At 43.3% G+C, this 25592-nt stretch overlaps 1 protein-coding gene across 23 annotated transcripts in view; it reads left to right on the forward strand.

The window, feature by feature from the left end:
• Zbtb20 (zinc finger and BTB domain containing 20) overlaps positions 1 to 25592 on the forward strand; it is a 751404-nt gene that overhangs the window by 699799 nt on the left and 26013 nt on the right. For all 23 annotated transcript variants that reach the window (XM_029470523.1, XM_029470521.1, XM_029470520.1 and 20 more), the window contains one exon: positions 18320 to 19924. In XM_029470523.1, coding sequence (XP_029326383.1) covers positions 18320 to 19924 — 1605 coding nt within the window. The remainder of the gene's footprint in view (positions 1 to 18319; positions 19925 to 25592) is intronic.

Here is a 25592-nt window from a genome sequence, read left to right on the forward strand (position 1 = left end):
AGTGCTTAGCCATAGTAGATGTTCAGCCAGTGTTTGCAGAATGGATGACTAAGGAGATAGGGCAGCTCAGGGAGCTGTACTACTGAGCATATTGCAGGGCTATAAAATTGAATTGAATTTTTCCACTCAGCATCCCAGATACCCTCAGGTTTGTATGCTGGGAAAACAGAGTGCTTTCTCTTGAGCAAAGACCGCTACATGTTTTGATTTTAATAGCAATATGGCAGGGTTAAGGTCAACTTCGTAATATAATCTGGTGCCTGTTTTTACATAGATATGGAAATAGATGTTCTTCACAAGATGCTCAAACAGATGATTGGGTGAAAGCTCTAGAAAACCTTGCAATAACTAAAAGGAAAGATCTCCCCACTTCTGCTTTCCATCACTGCTGAATGGGGTACAGTTTTGTGCAGCCCCAACCATTCTTTCTTGTCTCATCATCTTGCCTTCTTTGTCTGGCGAAGGCAGCATATGACTGTTAGTATAGCAAGGAGACGGTTCTTGAGAAATCCAGCCCCCACACACAGTGCTCCAGAGCTCCTCCCCTGGGAATGGCATGATTGGATCCACAGCAGGCAGAGCTGGGCCAGGCAAATAAGAGCTTGGCATAGAATCTTAGGGCCCTCCTGCTGGAGGGGCCCTCAAGAGAGTTGCTTCACACCCACCCTCCTTCAACTGGCCGCACAGTAGAAAGATGTGTAAGAAAACAAATTCCTAGCTGAATGAATAGAGGATTAAGTGAACGAGAGATGAGTCCCCTGTTCCAGAAGTCTCTGCCATCCCACTTGAATAGAAAGGCTAACTTTGAAGCCACTCTGTTCTCCATGGCATGATTTTGTATATACTCAGCTTTGGAATATGGTTGCCATCTGCTGCCAGTACATAAGACTAAGGAAGTATTGGGGTGGGTAGGAGGAGGCTGGGAGGAAAGAAAGAGACACTTAAATGAGCTAATGATCTGCTTTGTGTTGGAGTCTAGGTTTCAGAACATCAGTTCCGTACTGGAGGAACAAAACACCAGTGTGTCTTAGGCCACACCAGGCGCCGGCACATCAGATAAGGCCCGTGCTGTGTAGTGTTCAGTCACCGAGCCTCAAGAAGTTCTGAAAGCGAAATTAGAGGAGCAAACCAAGGAAGCCAAAGTGGGAAAGCTCTTAGGATAAAATATGATCAGAAGGACTCTGCAGATCTGTGTCTCCGAGGTTACAGTAGTTCAAACATGACTCTACTAATTAAAGACTTGGAAAATAGTCTCAATCCTAGGAACTTAAAGATCTTTAAACGAAAGTGGAGACTTCTCCATCTACTGCAAAGGCATTGTGAAGCTTTTATACAGTCACAGGATGAGAGTGACCCAGCTATTGTGCATTGTTGTGCACTTAACTATTGATTAAGAGCCATAGATTGCTGTCCTGGCAGCAGGAGTGGGTGGTCTTTTACAAACAAAAAGGCCTGGTAAGCAAAGCCAGCAAAGCCAAGATCGTCTCTGAAAAGCAGTGAATAGCTCAGAGAGCTTCCTCTTTCCCTGATATTATCTGTATAAATTACCAGTTATGGCACAGGATCATGTTGATAATTTATATACCAAAAATGACATGCCAAAGAATAATAATTAAGCAGAGATGTACACTAGTGAAAAAATTATCCCAGTGAAGTTTACTTTTGAGAAAGATTAGCTAATTAGCCAAGTATGACATTTGAAGGCAAGTCCCCTTCTACTCTTAATAGTAGCTCTGTCTCCACTTTGAGGAATTAGCAGGATTGTAGGACAGAAATATTTTCTGGCATGAAAAGGAAAGAATTCCTTCATTACTATAAGCAAAGTGAGGAGACAGGGAGAGTTGTGGAAAAGCAGAAAATAAGATCAGCACACATAGAAAGTGGTTGCAAGAGCATGTCGACCTCAGAGCCCTGGAATGACCAAGCCAGGAAATATTTGTTGGCTGTACAAGCTTTGGCCTTGATTCCTATCTGCCATCAGAGAGAAGTCATCCACAGCTGTGATGCAACCACAGAATGTTATTAATGTCCTCAGCCCCTCTCATGTGCAGTTTCTCATCCCAGGAGCCCAGTGTGCCTTAGGACTCTGCTTGGCTTCTCCCAAGACAACCCCATGGAGCATAAACGTCTTCATTTATAGATGAAATAACTGGTCCACAAAGGCCCGACTCTGTTCTCTGGCTTTAAATGTGAAATGATTAATAGTCATGATGCTGACCCAGCACGTTGTGCTATTTTTTACATTATTTTGGGCTTCTCAGACAAAGGACATATTTTATCTTTCTCATTATTATTTTTAATTAGTTTTCAGAAAAGTCAAGATTAAAAAAAAAAAAGAATCTAACAAATATCCCATAGAGATATTTGGTATTTTCTCTCTCTCTCTCTTTTTGAGAATAAATTAAGAACTTCTCTGCTTCTCTATGCTGGATCTCTGCAGATCAGTCACAGTCTCGTGCCAGTTTTCAGAGGAATAAGGGCTCATTCTAATGGCTGGATTACAGTCCCTTCTGTGAAGAAATAGCCTTTTAAATTCCTGTCTGGACACTGAATAACTTGTTTTTGGTTTAAAAACTTTTAACAGTTTGACCTGAAAACTTTTAAACATTACTAATATACAACCTGGTTGTGAGTTTAGCAATAAATTTAGACCCAGTATGTGAAAAGCCAAAGAGAAGACTAGTGGCTTTTATTCTCCCTGGTGACCTGCACTAAATGTTGCATATTTACTTTGTAAATGAGGACACCCAGTGGCCGGCAAGTGAAAATATTCTAAACAATCCCCGACACTGTTAACATAAATATAGAGAGCGGTTGTCAACACCCATTGATAGATAGCTTCTAGCATCTACTACCAAGCACTGGCTTCCCTGGCTCAGGCAAGAGTGGAGCCTGATAATTTTCTACCTCACTTCCCAGACTGGGTGTCTCTTTCCCTTTCATATAAACGTGGCTCGACATCTTGGGCGTCCACTGAATCGTCAGTGGCAGAAGGGCCTAGTAAAATATTTCTTAGGACAGATGGAGTCAGGAAGTTGAGAATAACTTGACATAGATCAGAAATAATAAACAGATGAGTGTGGTTTAAAAGAAGTGAGGTAAATTCATAAACCAATTGCTTTAAACCATAAGTTCATGGTGAAGACAGAGCCATGGTTATTAACTAATGAGAGGGTAAGGAAATTAAAAACAAAACCCAAGAGGAAGAACAGATGTGGGCCACCAGGGACTAGAAGGACCTCCTGGAACAACTGGTAGGCTTACCTCAGAGCAAATGAGCCCTGAGCTCCACTTATTCTCAACAGTGTCTGTACAGAGTTATGGAGAAGTAACCAAAGAGAACACCTACCCCTCTGGGGGAATGTGTGGGACAGTGCCAGGGATCCACTTAGCAACCTGGGTTCTTTCAGTTACAGTTATAGTTGTACTTGTATTTGCAGTAGGTAAAGTAGAGCTGTCTTGTGGCAGTAAGACAGGCACAGGGTATTAATTTACTGTCATTATAAACTATCTAGTATGTGTGTAAAGTACAACTTTATTCTTAAACATTCAAATATGTGAACCATTTCCTTGTTTTTCTCAAGAAAATTAAACCTCAGACTCCTGGGTGACCAGTTTATATAGAAGCCTAATGAAGTCTCAAGACTGTCTTCCCTCCCCAGATTTGTACAAGACATGGGAAATCCTAGGGAAGGGGTCACATCCTTGGTCCATAGTGAGCTTTGTAGTTGGCATTGCTTGACTCTGATCCTTTTGGCTTCTAGGAACTACTCCACTCTCTGTGGTTATAGATGCCCTCAACATGGAGTCTGAGCCCCTCGGGTCACTCTTTCTCTCAGAGCAGTCAGTGCCCCTTTATGTCTAACCCCCAAAAATATGCAAAGACATTTCCCACAAAGGCTCATGTGCAAGTTGACTTGTTTCACTTCTCTTTTGTTTCGTCTTTGAGAGCCTTTGCTGAGATAGGGTCTCACCACATACCTTGAACTGACGAGTCTCCCACCTCAGCCTCCAGAATGACCAGAGTGACCACAGAAATGCGCCACCATTGCTTGGTTACCTTTAATATTTTAAAGGAAGATGATGATTTTTCTTCTCAGTAATATTACCTCAATCTGATTTCAAAGCACCAGACTCCCCCCTTCATATCCTAGAAAGAGTCCTAATTAGTTCCCTTTAAAAGACCAAATTGAGAATGAAAACCCTTCCTTGTAGGGATTAATAAACTCTGAAACCACAACTCCCTTGGATGAGGGAGCCTATGTCCATATACAAACACTCAATGCTCCTGGTCTACAGGAGGAGGAGAAATGGGACTCTCTTATAAATGCCTTCTCATTCTATAACAACAAACGAAAATTTAATAATTCTACTTATACCTCCAAACCAGTGGAAAGCAGGAAGAGGAAGAACTCAGCATAAACTCTAGTAATCATGTGAAGTGTCCCAGAGAAAGGAGAGTTGTAAATAAGTTTCAGGGAAGGTTTGTAAGGTTTGGTGAGTGGAAAAGCCCAGTGACTTGAGAACTTTTGTAAGATGAGCAGAAGGAGAGAATGTGGAGTGAGTGCAGTCGGGAGACCATGGCACAGTGGTACTTAGCTGGTCTAGCACGCCCTAGAACCCACCAACAGCAAGCTTCCATCCTAGCCCCCAAGTGAGTGATGAATACCATATATGTGGAAATCTGCAAAATGACCAGGCTCTTGAATCAGTTCAAAGATTCTGTTTGAGAATACCATGAGAATCAAATCAAACCAACCTGACAGACATGAGACAAGACTGTAAGAACACAGGTAAGGCGTCATAGAGCTCGGTCCTTCTACTCCAATCCATGAATACTATTGTAAATATTATAGAACTACAGAACAGGATATGGAGATAGAATAAAATTAAAGCAAACTTCTCCTTATGAGCACAACGGTGAAGTGTGCTTTCTGCTCCATTTGGTCAGCAGTGCTTCCTGAGGCTTTTGAACTCTGTCAACACTTCTGCAGTAGCTTAGCATCATCTTCTTCTTAGCACAAGAAAGGAACCTATGTGTTCGTTTTTATTTTAGATTTTTACATTTGAACACACTTGTTCCATACTCCATACATAATCTAATATACTCATTAGATTTTGTTACTGAACAACATATGGGCATTTAAATGCAAGTCTATAATGTGCATGAAGCTGATTCTATAATGGGTCACCACAAGTGGGCATCTGAGTTGTAGCTACTTACTGTCTTAAGGTGGCCTACACAAAAATCACCTCTGAACTGCCATTTGACCATTAATCTAGCAAAGCGTTGGGGAAGAAGGCCTGTACTGTTTAGTAGGAAATGCATAGATAGCAACTGCAGTCCCCAGCTTCCATAGGGAAAGAGCCCACCTCCTGCTGCCCACAGTGCTGCCTTGGATTCTCATGGTCACGTGGGAGCTAACATTGTGTTCAGAAGACACAGCAGAGCAATCTGAGCGTGAATCTGAAGTTCTGCTTTAGAAACATTCAGAACAAAATCGCAACAGAGTTTGGAAGAAATCAATATCTTGGAAGCTGTGTGGTAATTTCAGTGGGAAAGATTATTTACCTGGCACCACAAGATCTTATTTCTCACTCACTGAAATCTAGATTAAGGGTTTCCAAATTAATTTCTGTAACTCTTACCAGTTGATATTTTCTGAAAGAATGGTATTCTAGAAGGCTGCGGTGTCTCATTACAGTCACTGAAGTGAGGATTCTATCTTTCCTGTTTGAGAGAGAGAGAGAGAGAGAGAGAGAGAGAGAGAGAGAGAGAGAGAAAGCATGTTGATGTGGAGCTGAAAAGGAGAGCAAATGAGTAAGATGTGCTAGCTTCTATATAAACACATTTTAAAATTTGAATTTCTTTCCCAGAAAAAAGAAAGACAACTTCTCAACGACACTGACTATCTAGGTCCCTCTTTAAGGCCTTTCCAGATCCAAGCTCAGACTGGAGAGCTGTGAAAATTTCAGTACATTCTTCGGCTCAGCTTTTTATCCCACCCACGGATACAGCATCTCTGTATTTTTGTTCTCCAGATTTAGTGAACAATGGGAAAGGTTACAATAGGGCAGCAGCTAAATTTGTATGGAAAGAGCTTTAGGGGGGAATGCAATTCCTGAAAGGCGCTTCAAAGGTTTCTAGTGTGAGAGGATTTAAAGACACCAACCTTAGCTTCCATTGACTTTTCTCCTGGTCCCAGCACCGCTTCCCTCCTCAAGAAGCCATTTTATTTCAAGTCTGGGCAGAGAGCATAGGTGTTCTTCAGAATGTCTGGAATTTTCTGTTCATGCTTTTATTCTGAGAATTAAAATATAAGCTTCCACAAATACACAGTAAGACAGTTAGTATCCACGTTTTAGTCCACCAGAATCAGAAGCTCAAAGCAGAGGTCCATCCTGCTCGTTGATTCTACTAAGGGTTACCTTGACTGCGTGAAGGACAGCCCACAAACCCACAAAGTATTATCTTAGGTATGGGGGCAAGTGTATTTCCAGAGGAGCTCAGCATGTGAGTTTGAGTGGACGAGGTGGGGATAATTCTCCTCCAGTGAGGGTGGGTCCTTAGGCATCCCCACCTGAGAGCTAGGTAGGGCTTGCTTCTGCTTTGGATATCAGAACTGTAAGCTTCCTTGCGTTTGGATTCCAGGCTTATACCAGTGGCACAAGCGCGCACGCTAGTTCTGAGGCCTTCAGACTCACACTAAGCCATACTCTGAGAATCCCAATGTCTTCAGCCTACAGATGATCTGTCAAGACTCCTCATCTGTCCTAACTCATGAGCCAATTCCTTTAATAAATCGTCTCTCATATGTCTATATGCATATCCTATTGATTCTCTCCCTCTAAATAACTCCAACTAATACAAATTTTGATATCAAGAGTGACTCTAGAGGAACTGAATTTTTTTAGGAACTGAATCTTAAGGATGATTTGTGTAACTGATTTTAAGGATTCTAGAACTGACTCTCTACCTGAGTAAACTACAAATTCTAAGGGTTCTAGTTAGTACAGAGAGCACCAAGAGACTGTGGCATGAGTTGTAGGGAACGAAATATTTGATACCCCTGGCTCACTACTCATTAGAAGCAAGGAGTTTAGTGACTCTGTCTATTGTACTTTCAGTCTGGAGAACCAAGAAATGTAATGCTGATCAGTTACAAATCTTCAGGAATGAGATGTCTTGGCTCGAGCTCCACATAACTTACTGAAGTGTGTCTGAACTCAAAATTTCTCTCCTACATTTCTAATAGGCAAACTGCTGATGATAAAGCACACCCTCATCATTCAGTTGGCTGGACTCTAACAGCCTTTTGTGGTGATACCACACTGTTAAAGTGAGGACATTAGTTGAAAAGGTATGGGGTGGAGATAAGGGAGAAGGGAAGAGAGAATCCTTAGCGTTAGATTGAAATGTTTGTGAAGACTAATGAGGCTGGGGACAGAGAGCTCCTAAGCTCTGAGGAGACATGTTTGCCAGTGGACATGCCCTCTTTCCATTTTCTCTCCCCATCCTGTGCCCTACAACAGAGTGGCCTCTACCCACTGCCCTATGGCATGACAGCTGGTCCCTCCCACCCCTACAGATGACTACTCACCCACACAAGGATTGGCTTTTCCCTATCTGCCTGCAGGCATTGGCTGGCATCATTGCCAATGAAAACATCAGTGATCTCTCCTGAGAAGCCCCAAGCAGGAGAATGCTGCTTCTCCTCAGGCCTGGCCTTCTTGGTTTCCACCCTGAGATCTAAATTCAAGTCAGATCAGAATTCCTAAAGTGTGGAACAAAATGTCACCCCTGAGGTACTGCAACAGAGGAACCACCTGAGATGCCTACTTTATGCAAGCAGGAGTCTGAAGAAATCTCATGTGGAAACACATGAGAGGCCAGGCTAAGTAAAGGGGAAATGAACTTATATCAGCCTGAATGTGTTTTTTTAATTGAGATTTTTTTACAGGTTGTGTTAGGGATCCATACACAGACATTTCAGTTTGTACACAATTCTTACATGTGTAAAAGGTCTAAAAGTGCCATGTTGTGATTCTTAATAGCATACCTTCCAGTGACTTTTCAACTTCAAATGTGGAGGCAAATTTTCTACAAGGAGATATGAAATACCAACACATTCACATGCTAATTTACCATCACAGGAGACCCGCCCAGGTCTCTGGTTTCTACCACACACACTATACCCACAAATTTCCTTTCTCAGCACATTAACAACGTTATCAAGGAAAGGAGACAGCCATTCCAAGGGTGCTGCACAGTACACACATGTCTGACAAGACAATAGTATATTCCAGACATGTTCAACATACAACTGTGACTTCAAATTTCCATTTCATATGTTTTATATTATAGGATATAAAATTAATTTACCTATATGATGTTAAGCTTATAACCAAGACAGTCGTAGGCTTCCCTAATTAAATGGCCCACTATTTTCTGGTTATATAAAAAATAAACAACAACCAGAAAATGGTTTTGCAGCTTCCTGCTTCTTTCCCTCCTCCTCCACCATCCACTCTGAGTAGGTAAATCCATTCTACCATGCCAGGCTCCCTACGCCTTCGCAAGTGATTCCTTGGCACTCTGTATTGCTCATATTGGTCCTCTTCTGATCCATGCTGCAGCCAACAAATTTAAGGTTAGTGGATTTTCTTAATGCTTTAAGCTGTAAGATGAAGTGTGGTACCAGCACACTTGGCTTGATTTCTTTTACCTATTTAAGAATGGACAAAATGGTTTCCTTCAATCTTATAGATGTTCTTAGGATCATCAAGAAAGCATTCCTCTGGTGCTGAGACATGGTGTTTATGTGTAGACCTAACAGTCTGAGTTCTGTCCAACATCCCATTTGGTAGCAGGAGAACTGACTCCCAAGAGTTGTCCCTCTGATCTCCACACGTGCTCTGAGTCACAAATGCCTGAACACAGAAACACACCACAGATGGATGGGTGGACGGGAAGACAGACAGATGGATGGACGGGCAGACAGGCAGACAGACCGATGAAAAGATCTTTTAAATATGTTTGGGTTATACAAGAAGGGAGTGGAGGAACAGTGAGGCATTCATAGAGTTAGCTTTTGTCTTCCATGGTAGACTGTACTCTTCCTTTTTAACTTCTCCATTTTGTGCAGATAAATGATGGGGTTCTTGATGAGCAGCTTGGGACATTTTTCATTTTCCCCTTTGTTTCTGGGTTCTCTTTTGTTTGCACCCTCCTGAGCCCTGGGATTAAAGGCATCTTCCATCCCAGTCTGGCTGGTTTCCCCTTTTTTTAATTTGGAGGTTTGTTCTTTCCCTTTAAGTTTTTTTTAGCTTTCATCTCTTACAGTAGTAGGCTCAGCTGACAGTCTCCTCTGGGTCTTTTCCTTCACGGAACCCAGCTGGGTTGACTTTCTTCGTGGTTTCCTTCACGGAACCCAGCTGGGTTGACTTTCTTCGTGGATGTTTCAGCAGCAGGAAGCCTGTGAGCTGGGTACCTGAAGGCTGTGGCACGCTGAGAGCTCTCACCAAGCCATGCTGCCTGACTGCTGCAGACTAAAACCATCAGTATGGGCCCATTGAACAGAGATGGTACATTTCCTGTTTGGGTTTTTTTTGGCTGAAGTGTGCATCAAAAGGGAGTCAACATGCTTGAAATGGAAATGCCCCAGGAAGGACTGCAAAGGCTTGGGGAGATTGGAATGGTAGAGTGGATTTGCCTAACTCTTCCTCATGGGAGAGCCAGAGGTAGGCCCTTCCCCAACCAGTTCTTCAAATGAGTAATTAAAGGGGCAACCCAGGGCCTTTGAGGAGCTCTGTGATGATGCTTTGCTGTAGCCCCACCTTAGAATGGAAATCCCTGTCACTCAAGTAGAAAATGTAAATGCAATGAGAACTGGATCTGGAAATACAAGGACCAAGCAGTGGGTAATTACAGTAGTAGATAGACATCCAGAGCAGCAAGCAACATTGTGTAAATGATGTAGATCCATTACCTTGCCTACTTAATCCCAGAGTCTGTAGGACAACAGGAAACCTACCCAACCCTTCTGTGACCTATATAAACTGGGAACTTTCAGAGAAAGTGAAGAAAATTTGAACTCACGCCCTACAGACAGAATCACAGCTCTGAGCTGAAAGAATGCAAGGCTGAGCCACTACTACCTAAATGATGTCCTGTTCATCTCGTCCTTCTCCAAAGGGACTGGCAGCCCTTTACCAGGACACCTGTGCATGGGGAAAGAAAGAGTCATACCTTATAAGATGAGTAGAAATGTGCTCTACACACTGATTCAGGAGAGTACAGTATCTCTTCAGCTACTCAGTCAGAGTAAGGCCTTACAAAGATCTGGTGATGAATGGGGTTTGTGGCTCTAGTCTGATTCATGGTTGGTTCTCAGATCTATCTTACGTGTCTTCCTCCAGTTCTGGAATTCGTGATTATGACAGGGATACTTAGCACCTGGCCAAATGGGCAGGTCAGAGCTGCCTTTTCCTAGGAAAGTGATAGATAAAATTAGTATGTCCCCAGAGGGTTTATAAAGATTAATCCCACCATCAAGGACTTGCAAGATGCCAGTGTGGGGATTCTCACTCAGCTTTTTTATTTGGCCTGTGCAAAAGACAGATGGATCTTGGAGAATGTTAATAGATTATTAAAAGTTTAGCCAAGTGATGACTTCAGTTGATTAATTTACATGATGTAGTTTCATTGTTTGAGCAAATCAACATGTGCCCTGGTACTTTATAAACAGCTAATGATCTGGCAAGTCCCCTTTCTCCATAAGACAAATGGCTAGGCCAGCAGTATATTTATACTGCAGTTCCTACCTCAAGAGAGTATCAGCTTCCGAGCCCAACAGCATAGTTGAATTTCCAAGGATCTTGATCCCATTTCCTTTCAGAACTATACCACTGCTCCTTTACACTGATGGCATTTTGCTGACTGGGCATGGCGAATGTAAAGTGTCAAGGACTATGGACATATTAACACGCAAATTATTGTCAAAGGGTGGGAAGTGAAATTCAGGGCCTTGTACCTCAGAGACATTTCTAGGGCTCTATGCTGTAGGGCATGTTAAGATCCCTTCTAAGGTAAAGGGTGAGATGCTACAACTGTTATTTCCTGGAACCAAAGGGAAAAGGAAAATAGTACAGGGTCTGTTTGGGTTTGCCTAGGAAACACATCCTAAAACACAAGGAAGTTACACCTTCCTGCTCCTCATCATGGTCTCCCTCAGCCTATATCTCTGATTCATAGAGAATACCCTCTCTCTGGGTCCCTGGACACTCAGCCTCAACCTCAGAGTCACACCATGTGTTTCTCAGATTCCCAGGCTTTCAGGCTCAGACTGAGCTGTGTCACCAAGATCCTGGTGCCCCCAGCCTGAGATGACCTCTCCCAGAACTTATCAACCTCCATAATTGCATGAGACAATTTCCACAGTAAATGCCCTTTCATATGTCTATACTAATATTCTCCTGATTCTGTATCTCTGGAAAGTCCAGATATGCACACAGATAATGTCCTTATACTAAAACTGAGTTTTTAGTTTATGTTTAGAATTGGTTCCCTAAGTTATTGATTAATTACTTGTAGACTGATATTTGATCATACTTTGCTGCGACCTAAAAGGATTTAGGTTAACTTTAACAATTCAGTAATTATTAAGACATGTTTTTATATAATAGCAGACAAACAAGGAAACAGAGTCAAGGTAAAGTAAGTTATTGTTTATTATTATTATATAATAATTCTAGATGAATTTGTAAGTAGGAAAGCACATATTGAAGTCTACTCAGCTTCTGTAATGTAGCCCAAATCTTGACTCCAGGATCCTTTTTCTAAGCAGAGCCAGGAGAGCACAATCGTTTTTTTTTTTTATACCAGCAGATTTCAGCAAGAGCAGAGCACAGTGCTGTTGCCACAACCTGCTAAGGGGATCTAAGTTGATTAGTTAATATGGTTCAAATAGCGAAGGTCTCTTTGGATGAATTTGCTTTCGATTTCAGCTCATTCACATTTACACTAGGGAATTCTCAGTAAATATTTCACTAATGATCTAGTGAAAATCCAAGCAACCCCACAGCAGCTTTAACCATAACTCAGTTATGTTTGTAATTTTAGCATGAAGCCAGCAAAGCCTCCTTCCCTCTTGGGATCACAGCAGTCTTGGTTTGAAGTAGGCAAGCCAGAGAGACCTGAGCTAAGTGAAAGCCAATGAGAGACCCATCCACAAAGCTCCCAGGGGTGACTTCTCCCTGTGGGCCTAAGACTCCAACAGTGATAGAAAGCCACCTTCTTCAGCCTTCAGACAGACTAGAAAGGAAATTAGACTAGAAATGGAAAAAGAAATTAGAAGTGAAACGTTTGTCTAGAGTTGGGGGTGGCCTTAGTGTCATAGAACAACTGGTTTTTCCCCAGTTTTACTTTCCTGTTGCCCATACATAAACCTTAGTAAGAATAGAATCGTGAGGATGGAAACCGAGGAGGGAAAGGGGAAGAGGGAGGAGAAGGAGAGAAAGGGGAGAAGAGACTAGAGAAGAGAGGGAGGGATGGAAGAGAGTGGCACAGAGAACAGGGCAGTGGGGAAAAGAGCAGAAGGGGAGGATGAAGGAAGGAAGGAGGAAGAAGAGGGAAGGGCAGAAAAGAGAGGGCGGTTATAGTGCTTTCAACTGAACCGTATTGCACACTTCATTTTGTTGTGTGAATTGGAAGTGTATACTGGATTTGCTTTATCCTTGTACTATAATATCTCATTTCAACATTCATAAAATAGTCACCATTCCCCAATTCTTCCATAAATTTCTAATAACTGTCAAATGAAATGTGCCCTGCTAAAAACCAAAATCAAATCAAGCCTTACTCAGCGATTGCCTACAGTTGGAAACAACATCCCCAACTTCCACAGCTCCATTCTAAGCAGCTTCGGTTAACCTTATCCACATTCCTCTTTGAGTCTTACACTGTTTCTGTTAACTATCCTTTTCTAAAAGATAACTTTTTATTGAAGATTGTTTATCTTATCATATAAAACATTTCCAGCTCCAGGCTGGGGGGAGATAAAGCACTTGCCACACAAACGTAAAGGCCTTGGAGCAAATTCCCAGAAGCTAGGTAAAGCCTTGGGCAGCAGCCCCGGGTGTAAGAACAGCATTCCTGAGAGGACTAAAAGGACCATGGTGCTTGAGGCTGGACTGTGGAGCCTGGCCCCCTAGCTGTACCAGTCCAAGTACTGAGTAACCGACCTCCTCTGAGCCCTACTTTTGATTTAGACCTGTTGGCTTGGTTTAATTTAAGCACTGCTATTTCCTCCTTTCTCCAGCCCTGCCTTCCCATCCCCCTCCTCCACCCCTCCCCTGCACCTTCCCCTTCCCCTCCTCTGTTTTGTGTATCCCTTTGCTCTCCTGCCTGAGAAAGAACTGGATTTCACACCTAATTAAAAAAGATTGTATTGCCTGCTGTTCCCTTTCTTCTCCGTTTTCTCTGATTCTCAGGCAGCTTTTCATTCTCATGCTAAGTCCTAGCCCTGGACCCCTGCAGCTTACAGGACAGGCAGGGGCAAAGTTCCTATAAAACCACCACCGAGCCCTCGACCGCCCATTTCTTCAGGCAGATTTCCCCTCGGGGACTCAGCCCTGCCTCTGCATCATCATTTGTGCTCAGGGAACAGTCACTTGGAATAATTACATCCTCACGGTCCTTAGGACAATTTCTTGAATGTTCCCAGGGAGTGTCATCACAGACTGACTTTTTTACTCTAGTACAAAGCCAGGTGGGTAGGATATTCTTTTAAGAAAATATGAAGAGATCTATCTTTAATAACAGTTTTCTCATGCCACTATGGGCTTTCTTAAGCGAGCAATGTGGCATTTTCAAGTACACAAAAATCTATGTAAAGTTGTGTAGTTTTTGAAGAGTTGGGGTTTCCTGGGGAGGGAGGTTAGTTGGTTTGGGGTGTCTGGGGTTTTTTTCTTGCTTATTTTGAATAGCCCAGATGCCTATTCAGTGCCAATCTTAGAAAGAATGGACTTAGCATTTTCACACCATTCCTTCCTATACAGTTCTTGAATACCATCTAATCAAGATTTGTTTTCAATGGGGGACAAATCTACAGTAGGCTATTTCAAATGTATTCCATTGGAATCTATACATTAATGCCCACTGGATGAAAAGGACATGTTCACAAAAGCCTGGACTTTGCCTCACTGTGGCAGAAACTTTCCCACTGTATTGGAGTTAAAAATAAAAGCAAGCCTGGGAAAGGAATTGCCTCTGCATTGTGTGCTGGAGGAAGGAGGCATGCCTGAATGGAGAGGCAAAGTTTCTCCATCGCATCTGTACCACCACCAGCGAAAGAGAAGCCAGCCTTTCATGGCAGCTCACTGCAGTGGGGGCCAAGTGTACTCAGGGAGATGTTTAGAGTCTTGTCCATACAAATCCAGATGGCCGATAAGGTCGGCTTGTATCTGCACTTGGGTTTACATTTGCCTCTCTGGTGTTCAGTGAAACTGATGACAGTGATAATATTAGACTCATATGGACTATTTAGCAAATAACCTGGCTGGTGAGATTGGCTAAATCTTCAGTCAAACAAGCAGATTTTTCTCATGAAGTTGTTTTTGTGCATGTGCATGCGTGCATGTGTGAATATGTAAGATAAAACAGGTTTTTAATACTATTTCTCTCTCTCTCTTAAATGAGGAAGGTCCAAGATCCTTGGTAATTAAAGTGCCACTCCTCAGAGCACCAAGAAATGTGGATTCTAATCCCAACTCTGCTAGTTTCTTGCTGTATAGAACTTTGATGAAGTCAGGTAGAAACTTTTAGAGCCATAACATTCTCTTACCTCAAACAGAAACAACAATCTCTACTTGTGTAGAAAGAGAAGTGTGCTAATAAGGAGCCCCTCCTGCCCAGAGATGGTGATTTTCCTCCCATCTGTATGTAGCTATTTAACTATGCTGCTTGATATCTGTTGCATGCTCTCACATGCATGTATGTATGTTTAAGCTACAGTGAAGTCTGGAGGCCTAGAAGCCAAAGGCTGGAAGCAATCTTTTTAACTTTTAACTTGAAAGCTGATGGTTGGAGCAGCTGTATGGACTCTTGATGCTGGCTCCCATCGAGAGACAAAACATGTGATGTCGTGGTGGAACTGTCAAGAGAACAATCTAGACCCACACCACCTGGGTTCATATATCAGCGCTACCACTATCTACCAGTGTAGCTTTGAGCACATTGCATGATTTCTCAGCCTGGTGTATAAGTGAGGATAGTAGTAATACAACCTGTTCCCCATGGTTACTCTGAGAATTAAATGGTATAATATGCATAGAGTGGTTTGGACAGTGTTTGACAGATAATAAGGCTTGAAGAAAAGTTTGCCCTTATCGTTTTCCTTCTATAAATGCATATATCTAGAATATAAAATTCAGCAAGATGTTAGAACATGATCTACTGACTCAATTCCTGAAGAGCCATTCCTGAATTGTTAGTATCTTCATTTAGGGATATATTTTGTAATAACATATATATATGCAACTAGAATTTTATGATTACATGAAAAATACAGTATAATACAGTATTCCAGGCACATAATAAATCTGATGGAAGGTGAAAGAGGTTGCATCACTGAATGATACAAGAGCTTAGAGCATTTGTTATGCTTGGAGGGTCATGAGAGGGGTCAGGTAGAAAGTAGGGTAGAGCAGGGACTTCCCTGAGCAGGCCCTTGTTCTAAAGCAGAGGAGAAAGAAGCCTAGAGGCAGACACACCTGCTGTGCACTCCCCAGGTCCTCTGGGGTTGCTCACTACAAAACAGAGACCTAAGTTACAACTGATGTTCTAGAATGTACTGTGCGGGCCACTTTGTTCACCTGATAGCTATGTAGTCATAATTTTCTCACCATTGTTGCCAGATATGGGGCAAGACAAACAAAACAACCCTTGAGGAAGTGTCCTAGACTGATAAAGACCCTGACCCAGAGGAACTTGAGGAGGAAAGGGTTTATGATGTTTTACAGGTTAGAGGCCAGTACCAAGGACAGCCAAGGCAGCAATGAAGAAGGGAAATTTGGTCAGAATATATTATATATAAAAAAATATTTTCAATTAAAAAAAGAAGATAGGAAAGAAGAAGCCTTTGGGAGGAACTGCAGCAGAACCAGCAGGAGCTGGTTTGAATAAGAATGGCTCCCATAGAATGATGTATTTGAATGCTTAGGTGGCAAGGAGTGGCCCTATTTGATAATCCTTTGGAGCTAAGGCTTTGTTAAAGTAGGTGTGGCCTTATTGGAGGAAGTGTCTCACTGGGGAAGGGCTTTCAGAAGCCCAAGCCCAACCCAGTGTCTCTCTCCTGCTGCCTGCCAGTTCAGATGTGGACCTCTCAACTACTTCTCTAGCACCAAGTATGCCTGTGTACCTCCACAGTGATAACGGACTAAACCTCTGGAACTCTAAGCAAGCCCAGATTGAATGCTTTATTTCATAAGAGTTGCCTTAGTCATAGCATCTCTTCACAGCAATAGAACACTGGCTGAGACAACTGCTTCCCCAGCTCCTGCTCAGCCACGTTTCTCTTCCTACCCCAAACCATCTGCCCAGGGCTGGTGAGGCTCTCCTCCATCAATTAGCAATCAAGAAAATGTCCCATGAAAAGGGGTTAATCTGATGGACGCTATTCCTCAATTGGGATTCTCTTCCTTAGTGTCTATGGCCTACATCAAGTTGACAAAAACCTAGCACTGGGAATAAAGATTTATCTTGACTCATGGTTTCAGAAGTTCAACCCATGCTTTTTCTTGGTCCTATTGTAATGAAAATAGATGGCAGGACACAGAGATAAGCTCATCATATACAGCAAGCAGAGAGAATCCAAGAAGCCATGGCAAGATACAGTCCCAAAGGTCACATGGCCAATGATTACTTCCTCCAACAAAGCTGTACCTCTGACCTTTAACCACCTCCCCCTAATATAGCATCTTATGATGAAATATATGAAGGGCTTAATCAATTCATTAACTCAGACCCTTCATAATCAATGATAATGCCCTCACAGACAGAACCGGAAGTGCTCCTCACTGATCTTTTAGGCACCCTTTAATCCAATCATGTTTTCTGTCAAAATAAAAGTTGTGAAGTTACAAGTATGGTTCTGACTGAAGAATGGCTCATGGAAAGGTATTCTTCAGAGACGTCTGAGGGGTGATGTAGAAAAACGGGAAATCCCTGGGACTGTGCCATAGCCATCTGCTTTCTTCTCAGTATGGAATGGTGTTAACAACATGGTCACCTGTGTAGACAGTCTGGAACATAGGGGTGGCAGTTGGTCAGATGAGCAGAGCCTCCACAGAGATTATTGTCTCCCTTCTGGGAACAGTGTAAAAGTTCTGCAAAACACCCTACTGCTCAGTTTAAGTTTCTGCACTACCTCCAGTGTGTGTACTCCTGCTCTCCGGGCCTAATTATGTACTCTAAGCGCCCATCTTAAATGATAAATGTGATCCACCTAGCATGATCCGACTCAGCATATCTACTCAGGCCTTCAAAACATTCCTTCTTTCTGGGAGTGGTGACACAAGTATGTGTTTAATTCTGGAGGCAGAGGCAGGAAGATCTGAGTTCGAGGCCAGCCAGGTCCACTTGTGAGTTCCAGGACAGCCTGAGTGGCACAGTGAGAGCCTGTCTCAAGAAACACACAAGGAAATAAATCTCTTCCTCAGCAGCAGCAGCATCCGAATCTCACAGAACCATCCGTGAGAGTGCGCAGACTGTCAAGGGTGCTAGGAGAGAAGAGCTACAGAAGCAGCCAGGAAGTGGGTATCGTTGCTACCTACTGATAGAATAAGAGGTGTCCGTAACTTGAGGGCAGGAATTCAAGTTTCCCAGAAGACTTGGGATTAGTACTGTCCAGAGTGAGGCAGGTGGAGTGGTCCCTGGGCTACAATGCATCTTCGCACCATGCTGCAGTTAAAGGAATAGCAGGCAACAACCCATCTGGTTATCCTTTCAGAAAACATCGCCTGAATTTCTTCACACTTGATCTTAGCCAAAAGGCCAAGAAGCGATTCTCCTGAATTTCTTGTGGATCCATATGAATGCAATATCCAAAATAGCTAGGATATTAAGTCCAGGGGTGGTGGGGGGCACTCAAGGCATTAGTTGCCTAGGCTGTGTGTGCAGTATCCCCAGCTTTCTCCTCTCTCCTGTGTGCATCTGCCGGGTGGGTGGTTCTAGCGTTACTCTTCTAAGACCTGAATTAGAAATGCCATCAGCTATGTATGACTGTGTGCCCTGTCTTGTGTTTGCCTCACTAAACTACAGGTGACATCAGTTGCAAGGGGATGACCGAGCGCATTCACAGCATCAACCTTCACAACTTCAGCAATTCCGTGCTCGAGACCCTCAACGAGCAGCGCAACCGTGGCCACTTCTGTGACGTGACGGTTCGCATCCACGGGAGCATGCTGCGCGCACATCGCTGCGTGCTGGCAGCCGGCAGCCCCTTCTTCCAAGACAAGCTGCTGCTGGGCTACAGCGACATCGAAATCCCGTCGGTGGTGTCCGTACAGTCGGTGCAAAAGCTCATTGACTTCATGTACAGCGGTGTGCTGAGAGTCTCACAGTCGGAAGCTCTGCAGATCCTCACAGCCGCCAGCATCCTGCAGATCAAAACAGTCATAGATGAGTGCACTCGCATCGTGTCACAGAACGTGGGCGATGTGTTCCCAGGCATCCAGGATTCTGGCCAGGACACACCAAGAGGCACACCAGAGTCAGGCACATCTGGCCAGAGCAGTGACACGGAATCAGGCTACCTGCAGAGCCACCCACAGCATAGTGTGGACCGAATCTACTCCGCACTCTACGCTTGCTCCATGCAGAATGGCAGCGGCGAGCGCTCCTTCTACAGTGGTGCAGTGGTCAGCCACCACGAAACAGCTCTCGGCCTGCCCCGTGACCACCACATGGAAGACCCCAGCTGGATCACACGCATCCATGAGCGCTCCCAGCAAATGGAGCGCTACCTGTCCACCACCCCTGAGACCACGCACTGCCGCAAGCAGCCCCGGCCTGTGCGTATCCAGACCCTGGTGGGTAACATCCACATCAAGCAGGAAATGGAAGATGACTATGACTACTATGGGCAGCAAAGGGTGCAGATCCTAGAACGCAATGAATCCGAGGAGTGCACAGAAGACACTGACCAAGCAGAGGGCACTGAGAGCGAGCCCAAAGGTGAAAGCTTTGATTCTGGGGTCAGCTCCTCCATCGGCACCGAACCTGACTCAGTAGAGCAACAGTTTGGGGCAGCAGCCCCAAGGGACGGTCAGGCAGAACCTGCCCAACCTGAGCAGGCAGCAGAAGCCCCAGCTGAGAGCAGTGCCCAGCCAAACCAGCTAGAACCAGGTGCCTCCTCTCCTGAGAGAAGCAACGAGTCAGAGATGGACAACACAGTCATCACTGTCAGTAACAGCTCCGATAAGGGCGTCCTACAGCAGCCTTCAGTCAACACATCCATCGGGCAGCCATTGCCAAGTACCCAGCTCTATTTACGCCAGACAGAAACCCTCACCAGCAACCTGAGGATGCCTCTGACCTTGACCAGCAACACACAGGTCATTGGCACCGCTGGCAACACCTATCTGCCAGCCCTCTTCACTACCCAGCCCGCGGGCAGTGGCCCCAAGCCTTTTCTCTTCAGCCTGCCGCAGCCCCTGACAGGCCAGCAGACCCAGTTTGTGACAGTGTCCCAGCCCGGCCTGTCCACCTTTACTGCACAGCTGCCAGCGCCACAGCCCCTGGCCTCATCTGCAGGCCACAGCACAGCCAGTGGGCAAGGTGACAAAAAGCCTTATGAGTGCACTCTCTGCAACAAGACTTTCACAGCCAAACAGAACTACGTCAAGCACATGTTCGTACATACAGGTGAGTGCCCTTCTCTGACGGCTTGGCAGCAGGGTGTGGAATCAGCAGAGCAAGCTGTCGCATAGAAGGGAAGAGATAATGTCATCTTCCAGATCCCAAAGAAACCCCACCATGGGCCCCTTTAGAAAGAAGTCTAGCTGTACCTATCATAAGAATAAAGTACTCCCAAGTCGCAAAAATCCTTTATGGGAAAGGCGTGACCTAAATTCAAGTACCTGAGTTTTGGAGGTGACATAGTGTGGGCTCAAAGCTTGCTCTTTGGAGACAGATTGCTGGGCCTGGAATTCAGGCCCAGCTACTTACTACCAAACCTTGGTAGAAATTACCTAATACTTTAAACTTTAAATTTAAACTTTAAAAACTTTAAACTTTGACTTCCAGAGGGAGGAGGAGAGAGATAGATAAACAGATGGATAAGTAGATAGATAGGTAATAGATAAATAGATGGATAGATAGATAGATAGGTAATAAATAGATGGATAGATAGATAATAGATAAATAGATGGTTATAGATAGATGGATGGATGGATAGATTGATAGATAGAGAATAGTAGTGGCATACCTTCCTTGTGCTGCCTCTGAGAACTATATTAACATATATGACTTAAAGGTGTCGCTAGCATAGTAAATAGTTATAGCTATTATTAGCAGTATTTAGATGGCTGAAAGAAGAAAGTAAGTTTATTCTGTTCCAAAGATGAATAAATAAATAAATAAATTAATTAATTTTTAAAAAATTGGGCCACTGAAAGCTTTATGGGAATTCTTTCAAATAAATAAAAGAAGTCGAAGAGTCCAAGGTACTCTGAACTGTTTGCTTCTCCAACGGAACTGGGCTCCTGTAACTAGGGGTCTTTAAAGAGAGAATGGATAGTTTTATGAAGATACTATCCCAAGGACTTGGAAAAGATAGTGGTTCCCTGGATCCTACCACTCCAGAGATAAAGAGCTGCAAACCTCAGAGGCTGCCCTTTCCTTAGCATAATGATGGGACACAAATAGAAATGCCTCCATATAAGACAGTGGTCCTCAACCTGTGGGTCCTGACCCCATTTGGGGTTGAACGATCCTCTCGCAGAGGTTGACCAAGACCATCAGAAAACACAGATATTTACAGTTCATAACAGTAGCAAGATTGAAGTTATGAAGTAGTAATGAAAATAATTTGATGGTTGAGGGTCACCAGAATGTGAGGAACTATATGAAAGGGTGGCAGAGTTAGGAAAGTTGAGAACCAATGGTATAAAAGATCATCTCTATGGTTATGGCTTCTCATAGGTTCACTTCAAACTAAAATCACTGACTGCAACACGATCATCAGCTTTGAAATTCTTACAAGAGTCACTCTCCTGGCGAAGTTTTGGGTCTAGACTAGTAATGTTAAATAAAACAATTTGTCAGGAAATACTTACATACATGAGTCCTAATACAGAAAAGCAAATTCACTCCTCAGAGCAGCCTTATTCCCCACACTAGGCTAGTGTGAGTCAGAGACATAGGGCATGAAGCACATACATTCAGAGTGAGGGCTAGAAGAAAAGGGCAGCAGGTGAGAAGGAGAAACATGGAACTGAGCAACCGAAACAGCACATTGCCTAGGCAGACTGTTGCCTTCATCAAAGTTCAGTCCAAGTCAGGACACGGTGTTAAGTCAGGGTGTGGCTTTATGTCAGTCACCTGTGCTTAAGTCTTAGTGTTCATACCTCCAAATAAACACAAAGACTCAGTGCTTAATTTAGGAAGTAAACTGGGTGGTGATGTGTCACTGTGTTTACCTAGGGCGAAGTCGAACACAGCAATAACCTGAAACCAATCAAGTGAGTTAATGAAACAGCATCCTCAGCTGTGTAGTAGTTTATTACAAATGCGCTCTCAAGTTTTACCCTTTTATTCAGAAAACAGCTGATCTAACAGCCATGAAATTAAAGATAAGCAGAAGTTGGGGGGAGCCATTTATGAAAGTCTCTCTGTAGTCAAAGTTGACTTTGCTAATCTTGGATCCATACATCCCTTCTTTGCTCTTTTGTGGGTGTCTTATATAGTCATGTCAGATTGAAAACACATGCATCCGTTGGTTCATGGATTCAAACAGGGCCTTAAATTTGCAACATAAAACTCTTGTCCTACCCAAAATTCTTTTCAATGTATAAAAGGATTTCTAGAGTCACCAAAGAATACTGTACTTAATCCAAGTAAGGGCCTTTGCCAGTGATAAAAACAGCAATGCTCTTACACACCTATAGATTACAGAAACACAAAGCTATAGATAAAGCTATTCTTATAGATCCAAGCTATACTCTAAAAGTGTGATCTGCACAACACAGTAAACGATTAAGCTCCTAAATAAAGTCTGAAGCTATTTAAATGTATATAGTGCAGCTACTTCTGGAAACAGTATTGTACATGTGCCAAGGAGGCATCTAGTTCTTATACCCTTTGCCCTTTCTCCTAGAGTTATTTGCCACTAGCAGTTTGGAAAGTCCATCCATATTTCAATATTGAACATGGAAGCAAAAAAAAAAATTAAAGAAAAAGAAAGATAGCATGGGACAAAGCAGGGTTCTTTCTCACTTCTCCCATCAAGAGACAAAACAGAGGTCAAAATAAAGGCGTGACTAGGGCCCAGAGCCAAAGCTGGAGGGAATTTGAAGAATAGGCCTTGCTGTTGCCATGGATACCAGGGCAAACAACAGGGTATCATAGAATTTATCTGGAAACTCCAGGTGGAACTTTCTTTTAAGATCCAAACTTAGGGCATTTTACTTAAAAAAAAAAATCTATAAATGAATATGGGCTAGCATATGTAGTTGCTTAGCAAATGTTTGTTGAGTGAGTATGTAAATGAATGTTCAAAAATGTGGACATGCTTTCCAGGAGAACTTAATTCAAGGAACTTATACATAAATGCATCCTTCTCTCTGCACGACTTTTAGATTTCTTTCTTTTAGAAAAATAGCTTTAGAATATATTGTGCAGTATCTGTATTCCCACTTGTGGCTTTTCACCAACAAATGATAGTTCTTTGGCTTTTTTCTGAATCATATGATCAGCAGCCCATCCGTTGGTGATGTTTTTCAGCCCATTGATATCCTTTGCACGGAAGATAATTCTGCTTGTTTCTTTGGAAACTCAGCTTTCTCAGCCATAAATTCAATGGGAAAGAGTAATCGCTGTGGCATGTCAGTGTTAGCAGTAGGCTACTAAAGAGAGACACAAGACAATGCTATTACCATCCACATAGGAGTTGAACTGTTGAGTCTCTCAGGATGGTGAATATGTGTTCAGAGGAGGAAAGCCTCAGCTTTACCTCTTTGTAACTAAGTGACTTTAAGTACTCGGCTGAACTGGAATCACATGTTTTGGAGGTCTTAATAATAAGTTAGCCAAGGATTGAGTAATGGAAACAGAAGCATTTGACTACAAATGCTGTAACTATCATTAACACCTAGGAATATATATTACAGAAACCCCATGCATTTTCCAGCATGATCAAGGACCTGTTGATGGTGGCAGGAGAGTTAGCAGGGTTGGGAGCTTATCTTACTCTTGGCTGTCATTTGTTGGGGTCTTGAAGGTATCAGCACAAAGGAACAGGAGATACCATTTCCTGGAGTGTTAAAATCCACTCCACTCACAATGCTGTAAGAAGTCAGATAATATAGGAAGAAACTGTTCCCCTAGGTTTTTAAAATTCTGCTTTTCACTGACATATCTGAGTTGTCCATGAGCCGCAGCAGTGTTAATGTATATGTCCCCAGGTGGCAATCCCTCCTAGCCAGTCAGCAGGGAATAGGCAGAAAGGTCATCACAGCATGCCATCCATGGCCTCCTGCTCACAGACACCAAGAGTAACTGTGCAGCCAGTGAAGTCACCATGCCATTGAATCAACTACATTCCTGCTATTCATACCAAGCCTTTTCCTGTTTTCTGGTCCAGTCTTCATTTTTTTTTTCTTTTTTCCATTCAGAAACCTGTCTTTCCCCTTCCTCTGACTTCCTTGCTTTTTTTTTTTTTTTTTAAATACTCACCAAGCATCCTGTTTTGGTTTTCTGACACCCCACCCCTACCCCCAACCACCCCTACCATGCTCACCCAAAGAAAAGGGTAGACATTACCCTGCCTTGACGCGTGTAACTAAGAGTAGAGCACACACTTCCCCTTTGTTTTCTAGTGTCAGTAAAACAGCCTGCTTTAGGGATCGGCTGAAACACTGCTTTTGCTGCTTTGGTTTTGGCTTCTGTTTAACTCAGGATCTGCTTTCCGATGCAGTGTATGATTTCTCAGATGGTTTACTTTGCCCTCAGTTCCTGCAGGCTGGATGCAAGTTTAGTTTTCCTTAAAATGACCTATACTCAGTGCTAGGTACCGTCTCATTAATTTTCAAAACAAGTTTACACATGTGTACTTTTTGAACCATTACCAAGTTCTAGATAAGGAGACCAAGACTTAGAACATGCCCAAATCACTCAGCCAAGAAATGGAATTCATAGCGGGCTCTCACTTTAAAGTGAAGGGGCTCCTTGTGCCCACTGCCCTTTATGTTATGGTTCACATATCCTCTTTGCATTTTGTGACGCTTCCTAACAACCCAGACTTGTGGACCTGACCTTAGGCTCCAACCCAGAAAGCCATCTGAGACCGTTTATCATCTTAACTCAGATTTCTCCACCTGCAGGGTGACAGTCTACAGACCACTCATTTCTTGAACAGTGCCCCATTTCCTTTAAGGTTTCCTCTAAGTAATATGTAGGGGAGTCAGTGGATAGGAAATGTTATGATTCCTGTTCATTGATGTTGTTTCAAATCTTTCCATATATGGCAGGCAAGTGTGGGCAGATGACTGCTATGAAAATAGACCCAGGTCATTCAGGCAGTCCCTGAAATGCTCAGCCCCACCATTCCAGAACTGCGGTAATTATAGAGAGCACCTTCCTCTGACCAGTGCCTAGGTGCCTTGTGCACACTTTGCTCATTAACAACCACTCCATTTTGTGGTGGTAGGGCAGACAGCTGGGTACGTGGTCCTATTTAAAAGTGTGGGACTAAAAAAAAAAAAAAAAAAGTGTGGGACTGCCCAAGCATTGAGTGATTAAGCAGGTTGCCCTCAGATCATTTGCTGGCAAGGCCAGGACTAGAGATCTCAGGGGTTGTTGACCACCCTGAGATGAACACCAGTAAATCCCAGAGCCATAGCAAGTGCTTGGTCCAATTTATCACTTACAGAAGGCAAATCAAACCCAAAGAGATGGAAACATTTCAGAAGTCCAGGGTCCCACAGATAATTACTGACATAACCATACTTCGTGCATACAAACAGCCAACACATATATGCGACAGAGGAGAAGATGACAACTGTGAAGAATCGATTTGTGGTGGGATTAGAAGGGTGTGAAAGCAAAGAGCCTTGATTGGTGACCTTGCCTGGAGGAAAAGCAGTCAGAAGGTGAATGTTCAAACAGCAAGAGCATTTAACAGTTTCACCTTCCTAACAGGCCAAAATACTTTCTGCAATTTAAGGCATGCACACTTCCCATGAAAGATGACAGTGGGCATGTTTTAAAAGATAGTTGGCCAGCCTCTCGTAGCCACTGTAAATTATACTGAGGACACAAGGACAGCAAAGACCAGCTGAGCTGCAAGCATGTTTACAGCTGACGGCAGTGCCTC

The sequence above is a fragment of the Mus caroli genome, chromosome 16 (genome assembly GCF_900094665.2).
Source record: "Mus caroli chromosome 16, CAROLI_EIJ_v1.1, whole genome shotgun sequence".
Taxonomy (NCBI): Eukaryota; Metazoa; Chordata; class Mammalia; order Rodentia; family Muridae; genus Mus; species Mus caroli.